The sequence below is a fragment of the Cottoperca gobio genome, chromosome 21, assembly GCF_900634415.1.
Source record: "Cottoperca gobio chromosome 21, fCotGob3.1, whole genome shotgun sequence".
NCBI lineage: Eukaryota > Metazoa > Chordata > Actinopteri > Perciformes > Bovichtidae > Cottoperca > Cottoperca gobio.
Window position 1 is genome coordinate 11,998,563 of NC_041375.1, and position 19,622 is coordinate 12,018,184.

A 19,622-nucleotide genomic window follows, 5' to 3' on the forward strand; every position below is an offset into this window, starting at 1 on the left:
TTGAGCCCCACAGATTACGGTCTTGTTAAGCATTTTCCTTGTGTTTGGCCCTCTCAACTAGCTGGCGGCTACATCACAATGAAGCTCTGCTCACGTGGAGCACTGGAATATGTCTCTTCCATTACCGTTGCTCATGTATTCAGTTACCACTGAGGAGCGATTAGCCGTTACACACGGATAAAGTTCTGTGTCTCTCCAGAGTCTACCTACATATTCTATTTCCCTGCCGATCTTGAAGAAACAGTTTGTTTTTATTGGGCTGGAATAACTCCAGTAGAGCCATGGGGAGGCGGTTCTCGGGTCTCGGGGAAGCTATTTTGTGTTTGTTAATGGCATCCCACCTGGCGAGTGAACAGTGGGTAATGATAGAGAGAAAAATGCTAGACCTGCAGAGAGCTGGAGAGGACAGAAAGAGTGATGATGATAATGATGATGATGAGGACATACAGCCTTTTTCTCACTGCTAGACTTCTTTCACGTATTCTTTCTTCTCTCATTCATGTGAACTGAAAGGGGGAAAAAAAGGAAGATGAATTGAAGCCCTACTTTCTGACTGTTGCCGCACTTATACTCTCTCCTACTCTTTGATAAGTCCTGTTCTTGACAGACATGGAGTACACATTTAATTCTTGAACCCTTTAAAGTGTCTGTAGTTTACGGGCCTTGCTGTATGAGAGGGTTTGTTACAAGGCGAAGTGCAAACACACACCCTTGATGTGATATCGATTCTTTGTTTTCAGTCTCAAGTGGCTGTAATCAAGCAATGTTCAAACATTATGTAACTGTATTTATAATCTACAGATTGAAATACAAAACAAAGCTCAGGTTAAATACTAGTGATGGATGATCGGCGATGAATATTTCCAGGCCATGGATCAACCAAATTGGTGTCCTCCTATTTTTTTAATGCCATTTTTATAATAATTTACTAATTAATAATAATAATAATAATAAGCTTTATTTGTATAGCACCTTTCATACAAGAATTGCAGCCCAAAGTGCTTCACAGCAAAAACACAACAATTGGTACAACAATAGACAGAATAAGAGCATTTACAGTACAATAATCACAGTGTTGATGTAAATGAGTCTGAAGTACCATCATAGAAATAGCAGAATTAAAATAGTATAAAATAACATTGGAATTCATGCCTAGTTTCCCTATCTGTGCCGTACTTAACGACCCTACTGCCGGGAAACCACATTCATCACACCATTCTTGAAGTCTTGCCAGGTTTTTAAGCGTTTACAACTTTCCGCTCCATACTTGACCTTCATCAAAAACTCAAGTGGGCTTTCGACTTCTCTGGTCGATACTTTACTTCCCTTTGTCCCCGTTGTACAAAGTAAGTTAAAACACATGGTTTAACGCTGGTTTAACCTTTTCATTCTAAGGCAATACCTGACTACTAGTCTTCTCTGCTGTGACTCGTATGTTTCTGTCAGAGATCCCTTAGGCTAAAGGAGTTCAATACCTGACTACTAGTCTTCTCTGCTGTGACTCGTATGTTTCTGTCAAATATCCCTTAGGCTAAAGGAGTTCAATATTTGACTACTCATCTTCTCTGCTGTGACTCGTATGTTTCTGTCAGAGATCCCTTAGGCTAAAGGAGTTCAATATTTGACTACTCGTCTTCTCTGCTGTGACTCGTATGAAATACCTCTGTCAAATATCTCTTAGGTCAAAGGACTTCAGTATTTTAAATGCTTTTGTTTTGTTGAACTACATCTTCTTTCTGTTTCTTATATGCATTTAAGTGTATACATTTCTTTGTGTAAAACATAATGCCTAAGAGAGGAAAAAAAAGTTTAATGCCATACAGAGGCTCTGGCCGCTTCTTCACCAACAACTTCACGTCCCAAAACTCCATCCCGTCACTGTGGCCATCTCGTCGCATCCCCACTTCCGCATTACGTCATCACAACAAACAGCACGTGAATCTGTCCAATCTCCAGTCTCCTCCCTCAGTCCTCCCAACCGATCACAAAACAACAACGTCATCTAAAACTGGCCCTGCTCATCACCCGTTCATGCAACAATAAAACCCTCATTCTAAATGAATTCATCACTGACCACAACCTGGACTTCCTCTGTCTCAACTGAAACCTGGCACAAACCCATGGACTATTTTTCACTCAACCAGACCACACCCACCGGATTCACATACATCGATGAACCTCATCTTGAAGGGCGGAGAGGTAGTGTTGCTGCAGTCTACAGAAAGGACATTAAAATAACCACCATTTCCACTCCTGCCGCTCCTTCATTTGAACACCTCGGCTTTAAACTCTCTGGCTCCACTCCCCTGGTCACTGCCATTATTTACTGCCCCCCCAAGCCAAACTCCTCCTTTCTATCTGACCTCTCTGACTTTCTGACCCAGCTTTGTGCAATTTCACCCTTTGCTCTCCTCCTGGGGGATTTCAATATCCACGTCGACGACAACTGCAAACCTGCCATAGACTTTCTGGAACTGCTCCATTGCTTCAACTTCCCCACCCACAGTCCCACTCACATCCTGGATCTAGTCTGCTCAACTGGTCTGACAAATCACCAACTCTCCAGCCTCAACCTCAACATCTCCGATCATCTGGCAATCACCATGGACATGGACATCCCAATCCCCACCCTCAAAGAAAAACGGAATATAAGCATCAGAAATATCAAATCTCTCTCCCCCACCGCTCTCTCCGATGCCATTTCCAGTACACTGTCCGCCTCCCCTTCCCTGCTGTCTGATAATCCCACAGAACTGGTTCATTATTACAACAACACACTCTCCTTCTGTCTTGATCAACTGGCTCCCATCAAAATCAAAACTGTCACATTCACTCGCTCACCTGGTATACTCCTGAACTCCACACAATGAAATCCCGAAAACGTCAACTTGAAAGACTCTGCAAGAAAACTGGTTTAACAGTTCACCGCCAAGCATACGCAGACTACCTACAAGAATACAAAACTGCCCTCAACACAGCCCGGTCCTCTTACTACTCTCAACTCATACACTCCGGCTCCTCCAACCACAAGGCTCCCTTCTCCACCATCAACAAAATTCTGAAACCAAGCGACACTGTGATACATTTGACGTGCTCATTATCAGTCCCAAATCCCTCAGCAAAAACAACAATAACTTCTCCCTTACCATCGATAACTCCACTCTGTCTCCCTCCCCACACATCCGGAACCTTGGAGTCATTTTCGACAGCAACCTCACCTTCACGAGCCATATTAATCAGATCACCAAAACTGCCTTTTTTCATCAAAAAAATATAGCTCGTCTCCGCCCATCACTTTCCTTCCCTGCTGCCGAAACCCTCATCCAGACTCGACTACTGCAACAGCCTCCTCTACGGCACACCATCCAAACTCATCAAAAAACTCTGCCGCCCGTCTCCTCACCCACACCCGCTCCCGTGACCACATCACCCCCATCCTGCAGAACCTCCACTGGCTCCCAGTCCCCCAACGCATCCATTTGAAAATCCTCCTCCTTACCTACAAAGCCCTCCACAACCAGGCCCCCTCCGACCTGCTCCATCACCACACTCCCTCTCGCACCCTCCGTTCCTCCGACGCCAACCTCCTGTCCCTGCCACAAAGGACCAAGCTCTGGACCTGGGGTGACAGAGTTTTCTCCTTCGCCGCCCCCTCCCTCTGGAACTCACTCTCCAAACACATCCGTGACTGTACAGATCTCACCATGTTCAAATCAAAACCTACCTCTTCAGATCTGCTTTTAATGTGTAATTACTTCGATGTATTTTTTTATGTTTATGTCCTGTTTTTCTTAACGTTATATGTACCTGTAAAGTGTCTTTGAGTACCTTTTTTTTTAAAGCGCTCTGTAAATAAAATGTATTATTAAGAGTTTAATGCCACATCAGCAGAATTTATACGCTAAGTCTGGAGGATTTCTGACATGCATACTCTATCTTAGTCATTAATGGGATTTGAAATGATAAATAAAGCTTCCAACATCTTCTCTCCCTTCACAGGAAGATGCATTTGCCTTCGCCAACCTGGTGGGCTATCCCTGTCTGCTGCGCCCCTCCTATGTTCTCAGGTAAGTTTTAACACCCTCCAGCTAACATACTTTGAAGTTTCATATCTGGAGGCTCTTAATCATTAATGTAGTGGCTGACTCTATAACACTAATCATAATAATCATCAATAAACAACAAGCATAGTTTAGGTATTTTGTCTAAACATTTGATATAAACTGCAGGGGTAAATATCCTTTTTAACATAATTTGTTTTCTCGTGTTTAATTTCTAGCCAGTAAAGGGTATTAAGAAATACAGAGAAATCTGTGCAGTCCTGGTTAGCTGAGGCATGAAAGAACAATTGACTTCCCTAATAACTCATTCACAGACTTATTGCTCACTGAGTAAAATACAATTTTGCTTATGAAGACTAATGAACTTTACTCACATTACAGCTGATTTAACCTTGCAATGACACTTTTGTCCAGCAGATGTCGTGATGAGAATCGGTACTCAGCAGGGCTTTGTCACTGAGCAGAAGCTTGTGTGCTTGTGGGAGTTTTGGACTTTTCATGGTTTTACTTGCAGGATGTTTTTTAAAGTCTGTTTTTGTTAAGCACAGAGTGTTTAATTCAGCAAAAGGGAATTTGCAATGCTCCAGTTTTTACTTCTCCCACTTGACCTTGAAGTAGCCACAATCATACCATTAATAACATAGTTTATTTATAATACAGAATTTGTTTATATTTGCAATTTTAATTCCTTCCACCTACTGTATATTAACCTCTGATGGATTCTGTTAATGAGGAAGATGAGCCTCTCTTCTCCCCCCCCCCCATCTCCGCATCAGTGTACGGTGAACTCCCTCTGATCTTTTCCCATCTCCAAAGCATTTTCACTCTTCCCACTTTGACATACTTGTTAATGGTTTTTGAATGTTCTTCTCTGCCTCGGTACATATGCACAAAAGCACACTTTTCCACACCAAACACTCTCTTCCTTGTCAGATTCATGCATCACATTTTTATATCGCCAAGATGAGCACGCACACAGCCACACACCAAAACAATTAAGTATTTAGCCATAAATATATTCACGTCATAACTTAAAAGGAACATTTCTATAACTTTATCTTATCTTATTTGCATACTTAAATCCATCATTATTACTTTTGGTTATTAACATATGATAAGTATAATAAGTGTGCCGTGACGTGCCAACACTGCCTTTCACGGCTGTACAATGACGTGCACAAGCAGTTTTAAATCATCATCATCATCTTTTTTACCACGGTTTCCAAAATGTCCACCCATACCAAATGCTCAGTTGTTCTGAGGAATTCCTAACGGTGTGAAAGCAAGTAATAAACCCAAGCATTTAAATGACCTCACTCACTCTTATAAAGTTACATCAAGTAGGTGATGGAAGTAAAAATTAAATCAGGATTTCATGGTGAACAAAATGTGGTAGACTATTGGGCTCATAAATAATTGTTGAGACAGACCAAAAAATATCTTCCTAAAATGTTTTCTCCAAAGCTTTTCATTTTAAAATATTTAGAACATTGGCTAGAAGTTATATCAAATATATATCAAAATGATAGCAATGCGAATGTCAACCAAAGGTTACTGTCATTCCTACTCAGTCTTATTTTAGGTGTTTGATTTTTATTAAGACAATTTCACCTCAGTTCCTTTTTAAATGTTGCCCGTTCTTTGCAAACTACAAACTACAGAGGGGGAACAAGTGGTCAGTCTTCTTAAGATAACAATGTCAGTCCCACTCTTCACTCAAATGATTTCGTTAGTCATGACCTTTCATCGTCCACTGGTATAAATTGGACAATTTTCAGGCAAACAAGATCAGATTAAAACAGTACTTCTGTTACAACTAATAAAATCACTATAATCACCACCACTATTAAATACTTTCGCTATTACTACTGCTAAAATTGTATAAGCTGGGCTGAAGCAGTAAAAAAAAACATTTATGTATAGTAATTGTATTGTTGTAAAACACTTTATATAGAATGAGTCATTCTTCTCCGGGACCAACACTAACTTAACACTTATCAGACAAAGAAAGAAAAGTATTCAAAGGATAACATGTTAAAGTGAGTACAATTTCAACACGGTCCCAAGATGTTTGAAGACGAATGGTATTTAAAAAGCGTCTTTCTAGTCTCCGACCACTCAAAGCGCTTTTACACTACGTGTTCACATTTACCCATTCAAACGGATGTTCATACACTGATGGGCTGCTATACAAGCTGCCAAACTGCTCATCCTCATCTCATACTCCTTCACACACACATACGCTGTGTCTTCGTGAGCAACTTTGGGTTCAGTATCTTGCCCCAGGGACACTTCCATATGCAGACATATGGCATGTTCGGCCGGGGATCGAACCGCCAATATTCTGATTAATGGACAACCCGCTCTACCGAATGATAAACTCCCTCATGTTTTTTCAAATTTCATTATGAATCTGTTACCCTGTTCCTAACCTGACTTCTATAAGCCCCTCTCAAATGTAAAGACTTGACGTGTAGCGGAAGGCTATTCCGCCCACGACATGGCACCAGTGTAAACAAAGGAACTTCGAGCTACAGTATTCACTCGAGGCGCTTTACATGAACATACACTGGTGTTATAGTTATAATAATAATATGTTTGAATGGAACATTGATATCTTGGAACAGAAAAATTGAGCAGCATACTCATGGATAATGTTGTACATAATGATTCAGCTCTTAGCTGTACTGGCATCAGTCTGACCCTTCTGAATCCTTCACTGCCAACATGAGTTTGAGGGGACGCATTTAATAAATACTGAATAATATATAATTGTATTATTTAGATGAAGATTCTTCCTAAGTTTAGCTGTCAAACCAAGCACAACATCCATAATGGAAATGACACTGTATCAGGACACTTTAAACTCTTAACGACATCACAAGCAGAATTGTATTATTTCTCCTAAAATGTTGATTCATTTGAAAATGTGTGTGTATATATATATATATATATATATATATATATATATATATATATATATATATATATATATATATATATATATATATATATATATATATATATATATATATATATATATATATATTAAAAAAAACAAGAAAAAGCCATGCAGAAACTAGGTGGCATCTGAGTCGAGCATTTGCGTGAGTTTAAATTCATATGAATCTTGTATGGCTGGTGCTCAAATGAAGGGTCAGTATTCATTTAGGGCTTGTCTGCCTCTGAGCAACAGCCGGCTAAGGAATAAAGATCTGACCGAAGCCTGTGGCCTTTCACTGACCTGTTTTTCTTCACCCCTCCTCTTCAAACAGGAGGATAGCCCAGCTAGCAGTCTAAAATCAAAAACAACAACAACCACAACAAAACTAGCCTAAATCTGTTGTTTTTTAATGACTAAGTTCTGAACTCGTTTTCAAGAGCCTGGAGTGCTTTTCGACCTAAATAGCTGCTGTTCTCTCGATCGCTGCTTATTTTGACTGTTTCCAGACCATGTTCCCGACGGTAATAGTGATGCAACGGAGAGATAATGAGTGTTTTTGAACGATCATTTGAAGCTTGTCCTGTTTGCTAGCTTCTCTTCCTCTCCTGTGGCCTTTTGTTTTCTCTCTCTCACTCTCTTTTCTCTCTCTGTCTCTCTTTCTTGCTTCTCTCCAGCGGCTCTGCAATGAACGTTGTGTACGGAGAAGAGGAGATGAAACGCTTCTTGGAGGAGGCCACTCAGGTGTCCCAGGTGAGATCGATATTAGCGTACACGCCTACACGTGTGACATACATATTGCCTCCATAATTCACACCTTTTTCATTTTTTACTTAACTTGAATTGTATTGCGTTAGCTGTTGGAACAAGTGATCACTCTGTCACACACACACACACACACACACACACTCGAACACTAAGACTCACTTTTTCTTGTTGCGTTCTCCCTCTGCTTTCAATTAACTGATGCTACCAGCTGTCATGGCTGTTGGCTAGTATTGTGTGTGCATCTCTACTTCACTGAAGCCCCAGTGGCTTTGAGGCACCTGGCCCCTTACCTGGGACGAGAGGCCGACGCACACATGTCTATATCACAGCTTCAAAGCAAGCCTGTTAATAGTGGTTTTAACAGAGATGATGAAACAATATTGTGCCACACTCATCTCTTACAGTATATGCACACGTTAAGTCTTTAAGGTATTTGAATAGTGACACATTATTCATTTTTTTTGGCTCTGTACTCCAGCACATTGCACTCAAAATGAAACGATGACCATCAGGTTAAATTGATGATTACATGTACATACAACTATCTTCACTTTTTGAATTTTTCTTTGCATACAGTCCAGTCTTGAGCAAGTGAATCATAAGCATAGTTGGATTGGAGTCAGGGAGCCAACATTAAACTATTCAAGAAAATGTGTTATTCTGTATTCATGTCAACACCCTTAAATTAAAAGTTTACTTTGAGTTATTGCTTCATTTCAAATCCAGAGTGTTGGAGCATAGAGTCAAAATAACAAGATCTTGTCTGACTAAAATCTTACAGACTGCAACACGCACATAAGGTTGAGTTATTTCCTTTCCGTTCATCGATAGAATAACCATCCTGCTGTCTTTCCTCCAGGAGCATCCAGTGGTCATCACCAAGTTCATCCGCGGTTCCAGGGAGGTAGAGGTGGATGCGGTGGCCAAAGATGGCAGGGTGAGACATTTCTGACATCTTCTGTCTAGTTATATGAGCTTTTGTCTCCGTAATGCCACCGTGTTGCCATCCTGTGTATGTGAAGAAGCCTTGACAATGCAAGGTAAATATACAACATGCACCAGACGTATTATTTTTTTTTGCCTGCAATAATTACTCAAAGCACCAGAAAGTAAGTAAAAAGTAAGTATGGATGTATTTGGAATGTTCTTATTAGGAGTATACATCTTCTACGTTAAATACATTTGAAAGTGTAACAGCCTGAATAACAGCATTGTTTGTAGTCTGCTTTGATTCATATTGACACCGTGCTTGACCACATTTTCATTTCTAACGGTAAATTAATAACGGGTTGTTATTCATCTCTGTAGCCTTGCATTATTCAGTCTTCCATTATTTTTCAGTTTAAATGGAGAGGTAGGACAGATATTGAGCCCAATAGATGAATAAAGTGGAAGTAATATCATTCATCTTTGCTGAAGAGACATTACAGCCCAAAACCGATCGGATTGGGAGAATGGAATACATTAAAACCAAAATGCAGGATAGTGGTGATGCTAAATACATTTTTCTTTTTAGATTGGATCAGTTTAGGGCGTATTAAAATGATTCTTGTTCAACAAACTGTTTTCATATCAGATTGACATGCACCACAGATTTGTCATTTTCTTTGGCTTTATCTTCAAAGTATTCTTCTGCCCTGTGCTGCTCTATTATAAATGTACATATACTACCATATTGTTTACCTTAATTTAGTCCACAGAATTATTAGAATATTCCAAAAATAAAACACTAGAGCACAGTTTTTGTAAAATTGCTCAGGGGTACAATGGTGGCAGCCCTGGTATTGAACTCTCGACCTTCTGGTGTTCTGTTTGGAAGGCGTACCACATTTGAAATGAACAACATTTCCATAACCTTAGATTCTGGATTTGTCAATGGAGGGAGTAAGAGTGGATGTCATTTTAAGAATTTGTAACAAGGTGATAGATGTTTTTTTTCCACACAAAAAAGGTCAAACACAAATAATTACTCAAATCCCAGTATTTTCATTTTCAAGGATGCACAAAAGTTATAGGGTAGTTATTGGCAATGAAAATGTTAAGTCCCAGGCTCCTCCAACAATGCAACATACAGTATACTTAAGACATAAAAAGAGATGAAGTAATAAAATAGTGTAATAAAAATGGTGCAATTAAAATGCAGGAAAAAGTAGAATATAAACATAAAAAATAAGATAAAACGGAATGTAACATTTTAAATACTGTAATAATATATACATATGTAGATATGTGGAACAAACGGATGTATGTACTGTAAACGTATGTAAGTAGTGACCCTTCGCAGAACTCAGGAGTTCAACATGTCTTATGACTAGATGGGAATCCTCAAATTATTCTGCAGAATGAAAATTAAATACTCAGGAAACATTCTGTTTCTCTGTTTCTTTCTTGCAATTGCCAAAAATAAATAGATGTAAATAGACATATAGTGAGGATATAGAAAAGTTAAATTGCAAAATAAGATTTTAACATGGCTGAGGCACATGGAACCTCACAGTCGGACTTTTTCTGTACGTTAAAGTTTCAGTCCCTTAACAGTGAGTAGAGTTTGAAAACTTGTATAATTGTTAGCATCGTAACTTCCATTAGAAGACAAAGCCACCTAGGTCCTGAACGCTTCGTCTGTGTTTCTATTGTTTAGGCTGTGGGAGTCATTTCAAGGGTGTCAGTTGGAACGTGGGCAATCCAGTTGTATGGTAGATTTTCTCTCTACTTTCCCTGAATACAGCCCCCTTCTTTATCTTCAGTATCACATTAACAAGCCGTCTATTCATTGAATACCAAACAGGACTCATTATTCCTGGCGTGTGTGTGTGTGTGTGTGTGTGTGTGTGTGTGTGTGTGTGTGTGTGTGTGTGTGTGTGTGTGTGGGAGAGGAAAAGTCAGAGATAATACGTATTAATTACAGGCTCTATCTGAAGAGTGCTAATAAATGCCGTGGTTAGCAGCAGTTTAAATGAGCTAATGACACGGCAGCTCACACACACACACACACACACACACACACACGCACCCCCCCACACACACTCTCTCGCACACTCTCGCACGGACTTGCTTGGTGATATAAATCTCCTTTCCTGTGGATGAAATGTTAGAAGTTATTCTTTTTGACACCGTGTGTCCTTGTGCATTGGTTTTTACGTAGTCGGTCAACAAATACAGTCCCTTTTGTCCTGAGCAGATTTTTAATCTGACCTGAATGAATTTATTAATTTCCTCCAAATGCACAACTCAGCACTTGCTGTTTTTGAACTGGCTCAGGATATGTTGACACTGCATTTCCGTAAACTATTTTGCACAGTGACATACTGTAGGTATAAACACATCAAGTCTGGGGGCCATCTGCTTCGAAGTCTGAAAAGTTCTCATCAGAGATCAGACCAAGGCTGTAAAAAGTTGGCTTGCCTTGAGTAGGGATTTCTGTCTCTTATTAAAGCTGTGATCTGCATGCAAATGCTTTAAGTGTGTCATAATCGCTGTGTGCCTGTGTCCAGGTTCTGGCCCATGCCATAACGGAGCATGTGGAAGATGCGGGGGTACACTCAGGAGATGCCACTCTAATGCTACCAACCCAGAGTATTAGCCAGGGGGCACTAGAAAAGGTCAGTTAAGTGATCCACAGCTTTCACACTCAATTCATACTAATTGTACCATCATCTTTTTAATGACCCATGTGATATTTCATGGAAAACCAGCAGTTTCACTCATAGGCTGTGTGCATTTAAACTACAATGTACATTATGCAATACACTTCCTCCATTTGTGTATTTACAGTTGTTATGGGATAAAACTGTTCAATACAGCCTCATAAATATTTTGTCTGTGTGTTCTTTTTTCATTGCTTTCAGGTTAAGATTGCGACCCAAAAAATTTCAAAAGCATTTGAAATTTCGGGGCCGTTTAACACCCAATTTCTGGTGAAAGGCAATGATGTCATGGTAGGTAATATTTCTCGGGGTATGACTAAATGATAGATCGACATTTTCACACTTAGTTGCAGCAAATGCAATTCACTCACAAACTGAAATCACCTTGTGTTCAGAATTATTTGCAGTTGGATGGATTTTATGATTAATGGTGTTGCCTTCAGTTTTGATATTGCAGCTACAGCACACATACAGAAAATGTGCATGTTTCTACTCTGGCTATTTGTATTTGTTAGTGCAGATGTATAAATGATCAATGCACAGATTGTGTTTATTTTTTTGATTAACCTTAGCCAATGTGTATGTTGATTAGTCTGCAAGAAAGGATGTTGTTTTACTTTTATGAAATTAGTGTTTGTGTTTGGTACACTTTTTAGGTGATCGAGTGTAATCTGCGGGCATCACGCTCCTTCCCTTTTGTATCAAAAACAATTGGCGTGGACTTCATCAATGTGGCAACCAAAGTGATGGTAGGAGAGCCTTTGGATGAGGACAGCCTGCCCTCGCTGGAGAAACCCATCATCCCTGTAGACTACGTTGGCATCAAGGTGAGAAGGGAAACTGAAAAAAGCTGTTGCAAGCTGGGAACTGCGTGACTGGCTGTCTACCATCTTTATTCTTTTTTTATTTGGGGCCTAAATGCGAGCATGCTATACAATGGCCTGCTCTTTTAATTGTTTTTGCAGCCTTCGATGCAGTCATAAGTACCAGAGATAATAATCATGATGGGCCTTTTCCACAGAAGACATTTTGACATTTCACCAAAAAGGTTCGAACACCCAAATAAATGATTTATTTTGCTTTTATTCAGTTTTTATTTTCAAAAGCACAGGTATAAATAATGAAATTAATGATTGCTGAATTTAGATGCTTCAGTTTAAGGGTCTTGGTATTGTGCACGCTGCCCCATTAGCATATTGCCAAGTCTTACTGGGACATAAAATAGCATGGAGCCATCATGAACGTTATTAGTAACACCTGTGCTTTTCTTATTATAAAGTCTGCTGTGAAAAGAGCATATTCTTTTGCCAAACTACCTTATCTGCCACGTTTCTCACCTAGAAGTTAGAGTGAATTAGCTTGCCCACCCCTGCAATCAACATGTCAAAGTGTCCTTGGGCAAGATACTGAACCCCAAATTGCTCCAGATGGCCATATTATATTACACTGCTCAAAAAAATTTTAAGGAACACTATGAAACCACATCAGATCTCAATGGGAGAAAAGAAAATGCTGGATATCTATACTGATATGGACTGGGTAATGTGTTATGAACGAAAGGATGCCACATCGTTTAATGGAAATGAAAATGATCAACCTACAGAGGGCTGAATTCTAAGACACCCCGAAAATCAAAGTGAAAAAATTATGCGGCAGGCTAGTCCATTTTGCTGAAATTCCATTGTAGTAACTCAAAATGGTACTGAGTACTGTGTATTGCCTCCACGTGCTTGTATGCATGCCTGACAACGTCGGGGAATGCTCCTAATGAGACGACAAATGGTGTCCTGGGGTATCTCCTCCCAGATCTGGAACAGGGCATCACAGAGCTCCTGGACAGTCTTAGGTGTAACCTGGCGTCGTCGGATGGACCGAAACATAATGTACCAGAGGTGTTCTATTGGATTTAGGTCATGCAAGCGTGGGGGCCAGTCAATGGTATCAATTCCTTCATCCTCCAGGAACTGCCTGCATACTCTCGCCACATGAAGCCGGGCATTGTCCATCACTGACCCACCACCAAACCGGTCATGCTGAACGATGTTACAGGCAGCATAGCGTTCTCCACGGCTTCTCCAAACCCTTTCACGTCAGTCACATGTGCTCAGGGTGAACATGCTCTCATCTGTGAAAAGTACGGGGCGCCAGTGCCAATCTGCCAACTCTGGTGTTTTATGGCAAATGCCAATCGAGCTCCACGGTGCCGGGCAGTGAGCACAGGGCCCACTAGAGGACGTCAGGCCACCCTCATGAAGTCCGTTTTTGATTGTTTGGTCAGAGACATTCACACTAGTGGCCTGCTGGAGGTCATTTTGTAGGGCTCTGGCAGTGCTCTGTTCCCCCTTGCACAAAGCAGCAGATACCAGTCCTGCTGATGGGTTAAGGACATTCTATGGCCCTGTCCAGCTCTCCCAGAGTAACTACCTGTCTCCTGGAATCTCCTCCATGCTCTTGAGACTGTACTGGGAGACACGGCAAACCTTCTGGCAATGGCACATATTGATGTGCTATCCTGGAGGAGTTGGACATGCCTGTGCAACCTCTGTAGGGTCCAGGTATCGCCTCATGCTACCAGTAGTGACACTGACCCTAGCCAAATGGAACGCGGAACAGAGTGGAGGAGAGAATGTGAATGCGTAAAGCAACGCAGTAGATACTGAAACGTGCACATGCATTAGATAAATAACACAAGCGTTCAATTTATTTAATAGAAGAGCACCTGTTCAATGTAAAAAGTAAATATTACCAACGGGTTTCCGTTGGTAGGGGAAAAATTGTTTTATTTATATATATATATATATATATATATATATATATATATATATATATATATATATATATATATATATATATATATATATATATATATATATATATATATATATATATATATATAAACAAACAAACAAACAAACAATTTTTCTCTCACTTTGACATGTTGAATGTAGGGGCGTGCTGACCCGCCAAAGTACAGCTTCCATTGGATCACATAACAAAGACAGCAATTACTGTTCCATCTCCCTAGCTAGGCATGGTGGGGGGGAGTAGTAAGTGCCTTCTCATACCTGCTGGGAGGCTTACTTCTTAGATTGGGTATGTGAGAGTTTGCGTGTCGCCAGCTGTTCCAAAGCTATTTTTTACAAAGTAATTTCTCCCTCTAATTACAACAGAGCTGCTGTAACAATGGCTGTAGTTTGGAGCCATTCACCCAGGTATAATCCCCCACTCTTCCCCACCACCTAAAGTTTTCAATTTCTAGTCTGCACAGTGGTGAGGAATATTAATCAGAGCTCTGAATACTCCTGGCACCAGGCCTTAAAGACATCAGGAGTTTACTTGGAGTCTATGATACAGACTCCATACCCCCTGACTAATATGGGCCTTGCTGGAAACCCTGCCACAATACATGACGATGGTTTAACAAAGTAGTTCTAGTTTCTTTCTTCCTGTTTAACACACTACTGCTGCCTCAAAATCAACACACACCATGCTGTCTGAAACCATTATCCAGCCGTAGTAGCCTGAAGTGTGTGCCATCAACATACACTCATTCTCAGCCTTCATCCACACTCCTCACTTTATCATCACAAGTCATTGCCATCCACAGAGACTATCTACATTTATCTGTCTCATTCCCTCTCTGAAAGTCCCTCATTTGATGCCGTGTTTTCTTTTTACTAACAAGTCCCCTTTGTGTAATTTCTGTCTCTATATACAAACTCGTAGGAACAATAACACATCTGTATTTATGATACTGAGAGAAAGAGGAGTATGAACACAACAATGGAGGATTTGGTGGTTTAGTCAGTCCCCAGTGCACATTTATTGGCCAAGGAAAAATAACTTCCAACTGTTGCATATTTTGTCCCCTTGACCATGGAAAGCAGGACATTATCGTGAGCTTTATCCTTTTTCAAACTTTCTTTTCCCTTTTTATCCACAAATGAAACATTAAAACACTGTTACAACTACCATTAGCACTAATGCTAGCATCAGTACTAATTATTTGACAGTTGTATCGACATATCACACCCTAGCAGCCACCTTGAATCACCATATCAAGAACCCCTAGCAAAAGCATTGAACCCTAGCACTAGCTAGTAATGCTAATGCAACCACCAAAATTACCCTAGGCTAGCACCCACTTCCAACACCTTAACAATGCCAACAGAACCTACCTGAAGCACTGTAGCAACAACCTAGTAACCAATCCGGATAGGGATCAGAGTACTAAAGCTGTAAATGGTACAAGGAACTCTCTAACCTGGTGCATTATTACAAATATTATTGTTTACATTAATGTAACTGCTTTGGCTCAATTCTTAATGAACTAATGTACATATAGCCACCAACCTCTGGACCCCCCTTCTTTACGAGTATAAGAGTAGGGCAGTGTGTGGCCGTACTGAGTCTGTGTGGTTGAGTGACAGAAACGGAGTGGATGCGCTAAGAGCAGATCAGCTGTTCGTGATCAAAGCAGGGAAAAAATGTGCAGTAAAGTTGTATCTGTCATTAAATATACAGTGTCACACACACACACATTTTGGTCTAAATCCGCCTTCAGTGGCGCAGCTCCCGGTATGGTTTGATTCAACGGAGGTTCGCTAGTCGGGTTAAAGCTTCATGCATTCACAGGAAAAGGCATATATTAAGAAATCTGGGTGGTAGTGGTCTAGTGATACGGCTTCCAAATATAACACCAGAAGGTTGCGAGTTCAATATCAGGGCTGCCACCATTGTGCCCCTGAGCAAGGTACTTAACCCTGAGTTGCTCCAGGGAGGCTGTAGTTCCTGTAGTTAGTTCACTTTAAGTCGCTCTGGATAAGAGTTTCTGCTAAATGGCCTGCAATGTAATAATGTAATGAAATCAATCTCAGGATTAAAGCCGAACATCCTATCCTCTAGCTATGTAGACAATGCTAGGTGGTAGCATAAGCCATCTAGTAACTTAACAGTTATCACCCAGCACTGTGTTAGTAATGACCTACGCAAGCCCTACCAAACCCTTGGTAATGCCCGACAATATCAACCATTTAGCTCTCCGTTTCCAGAAAATGCAACCTTTCTTAATTGTTTATTATAATATCTATATATCTTTCAAAGTATAAATGTAGCTGTTAATTTACATTCAGCTGCGTTACTGTGTAACTGCTAACAAGGCCCATAGTCGGCAACAATGTTATGGGGAAATGTCTTGGTTTATTCATTCTCTTCTCCACTGGAGCTCAGCCGGTACCCCAAGATAATATTGTTCATGTTTTGAGCTTCACAATTCTTCGGTCTCTCAGGAGTGGGCGGTCGGTGTGGGATAGAGAGATGGGGAAATAGTGTTTGTGTGCGTGTTGGTAGGATGTTGTGGTTACAGAGCCTTGGTTATTGTGTGACAGTCGCATACATTAATTCTGTCCCAGAGATGCACCATTGCAATTGGACGACAAACCATTATAACTGAGACTCCCGAGTTTTACATAATTCTGTTTATGAAGGCTTGTGTAAGGTTTCTCATTTTCAGACCATTTATAGCTCCACTGGTGTTAGTGATGCCATTTTTCTAACACATCTATTTCTATTTCCACTTCCTGCTTCATAGTTTTAAGTGTTTGCTGCAGATTTGGTTCTACTGTGGGTAAAATGGAGATCCACTTTTTATTGAATTTACAGAGACCCACCAGTCTTTGTTACTTATTTGATGCATTTCACAAATTCTACTCTTTTATTTGTTTCTTGTGTCTTTTATTGCACTATTGAAAGTTGCCTCTTGCTGTTATTCCCTCTCTGTATGTGTTCCTCTTTCTCTATTTTCTTTTTAGGTTATAGTCTGCCAATTTATCTATGCATACTTCTCCGTCTTTCTCTGACTCTTTGAACAAAGCCACGATAAGCGATGCTGGTTCCCTGTCTGCATTCACTTCTCTTCGTCCATTCTTACATTAGTATGCTAACATTACGTTCAGCTGATTAGATAGCCTGCTTCAAGGATGAATCCCCCCCTAGTGGCCCTTGCCTCTGCGTGGCGTGTCTGTGTCTGTGTATGTGTGTGAACCACACAACGCCACACCACCTCTTTGTCTTTTCAAGGTAATGGGGGTTGTCTGCTTTTAAATAGGGAAATAAGAATGGCTTCCCACATAGCGCCCCACTATTCTTAATTTGTCTGTAATATAATAAGGACAAACTACTTCCTACTGCTCTTGTTCCTACCCTTTCAATCACTTCTCTCCTCATCTCCTCTTTTAACATTTGATTTTACCTTTTCCTTTCCCCCTTTTCATTTTTATCCTATTCCCCAATTCCATTCATTTAATTGTTAAGTTAATTTCTAATTTCTTAATGTAAATTACTTTTGTTCTCTCCTTTTATTCCATATTTTCCTCTCTCAAGTCTTCTCATTCACCCTCTCCACTCAAGCCTATTTATTCTCTCTCCTCTCTTCTCTTCCTCTCCTCTCCTCTTTCTACATCTCCACACTTCCTCTCATCTATTGACTCACCCTGCTGTTGCTCTCACTCAGGTCACCTACCTTCTTCTCAGTGTGGACTTCAGCATTTGCAGCACTAATCCCCTTAACTCCCTCTGTATTACCATACCTCTCCCACTTCTCTGTTTTCTTTTTGTTAGTTTGTATGAGCTTTTATTCATCATACATTACAAACAAACATTATTTTCCATAAGCATATTATCCAACTGCCACAGTTCACCTGTTACTTTGTAAGGGAATGCAAGCATTGCTTCACCTTTAGGTGGCAGCAGTGTCATGAAATCCCTGAATGTATGTGTGAATTGATTCTCTATCGAGTGCCACTTTCTTTGCAGTATGTATTAGTTTATAATGCCTTCACTGTTGTTGGTAAACAGTATTTTATTTTCTTATGGTTAATCAACAGTAACTTGTATTTAAACAGTCATAGCCAATGGTTAACTGTCATGAGAACGGATCCAACTGGCATTGTGACTTGTAGCAACTACTGGTTAAAGCTGAACAAGGAGATGTTGATCACTTGGTGATGTTCTTTTTTTCTAAAGCATGTTCCTTTTATTCACCAGGCACCCATGTTCTCCTGGCCACGGCTGAGGGAGGCAGACCCAGTGCTTCGCTGTGAGATGGCCTCCACTGGAGAAGTAAGCCCGTCGGAGTCACACATCACTTTTGTTAATTCTTGTGCAGTCCGTTAGCTTCGCATCTAAATTGGAGCTTTGGTGTTAACAGTTACTCATGTTTGTCTATTTTGTGGTGTTTTATTGCAGGTAGCTTGTTTTGGACCAAACATTTATTCAGCCTTCCTGAAGGCTATGCTCTCCACAGGCTTTAAGCTACCGCAGAAAGGCATCCTGATTGGGATTCAGGTAAGACTACAGCCATCTGGAAGTCCACTTGCCTGCTGTTTGTGTTTCCTTTTGGTGCCTCCTGCCCACAAGACACCAAATACAAAGTGCCATCAGAACAGGTGGCATAAATCTTTCAGGCTATCAGCCTGTTACGATGCCATCCTGGCACTCCACAGTTAGTTTGACAATGAATCACACCTTGATTCTTGCAACGCTAACAGCTCTTATGATGGAACTTAAAGACAACAGCACTCGAGTGGCATTGCGTAAATGACCTTAGAGAGGTAAGCAGGACTGGAGGCAAGTGTATAAGATGAGTAAACCTGATGCTGTCATACTAGAAGGACTAAGACAAAACATACAACTCAATCAAGTATCCAAACAATACTCCTCATTATACAATATCCCAAAGTGAAGAGACACATCACAAAACTAGTTAAGTACTGCACAAAAACATTTATCTTATCAATCAAGTGCTCTGTCATAAATCTTGTCTAACCATGTCTGCTGGATAAACTTGCTGCAAAAACATCTCAATCCTTTCCAAATCCTCAGCTGCAGAAAACAACTGAATGTAAGCCTGAGCACTGTACTTTTTTAATGACACTATGTTACATGAGTTTTGGTAATTAAGTTTTGCTGCCACCCTTGGTTGCCAAACTGCAAGTTTGACTAATGCAGTGTCAACAAAGCATTCACAACACCAGCTGTATAATTGGTGCTCTTGGGGAACCGGTCCACTTCAAGGCAAGCACCTGAGGCTGACGAGCAGCAACACTTTAGACAGATCCAGAGCACACAGCAACGCAGTGATTTACCAATAGCTTGGAGAACGTTTGTGGTAGGAATATTAAAACAGTCTTTATTTCATTCATTTTT

General features: G+C 40.4%; 1 protein-coding gene across 1 annotated transcript in view; it reads left to right on the top strand.

Annotated features, from left to right (window-relative positions):
• cps1 (carbamoyl-phosphate synthase 1, mitochondrial) overlaps positions 1-19,622 on the top strand; it is a 51,604-nt gene that overhangs the window by 26,325 nt on the left and 5,657 nt on the right. Inside the window, exons 27-34 of the mRNA XM_029458880.1 lie at positions 4,000-4,067; positions 7,680-7,755; positions 8,630-8,707; positions 11,265-11,372; positions 11,619-11,708; positions 12,074-12,244; positions 18,462-18,536; positions 18,663-18,761. Coding sequence (XP_029314740.1) covers positions 4,000-4,067; positions 7,680-7,755; positions 8,630-8,707; positions 11,265-11,372; positions 11,619-11,708; positions 12,074-12,244; positions 18,462-18,536; positions 18,663-18,761 — 765 coding nt within the window. The remainder of the gene's footprint in view (positions 1-3,999; positions 4,068-7,679; positions 7,756-8,629; positions 8,708-11,264; positions 11,373-11,618; positions 11,709-12,073; positions 12,245-18,461; positions 18,537-18,662; positions 18,762-19,622) is intronic.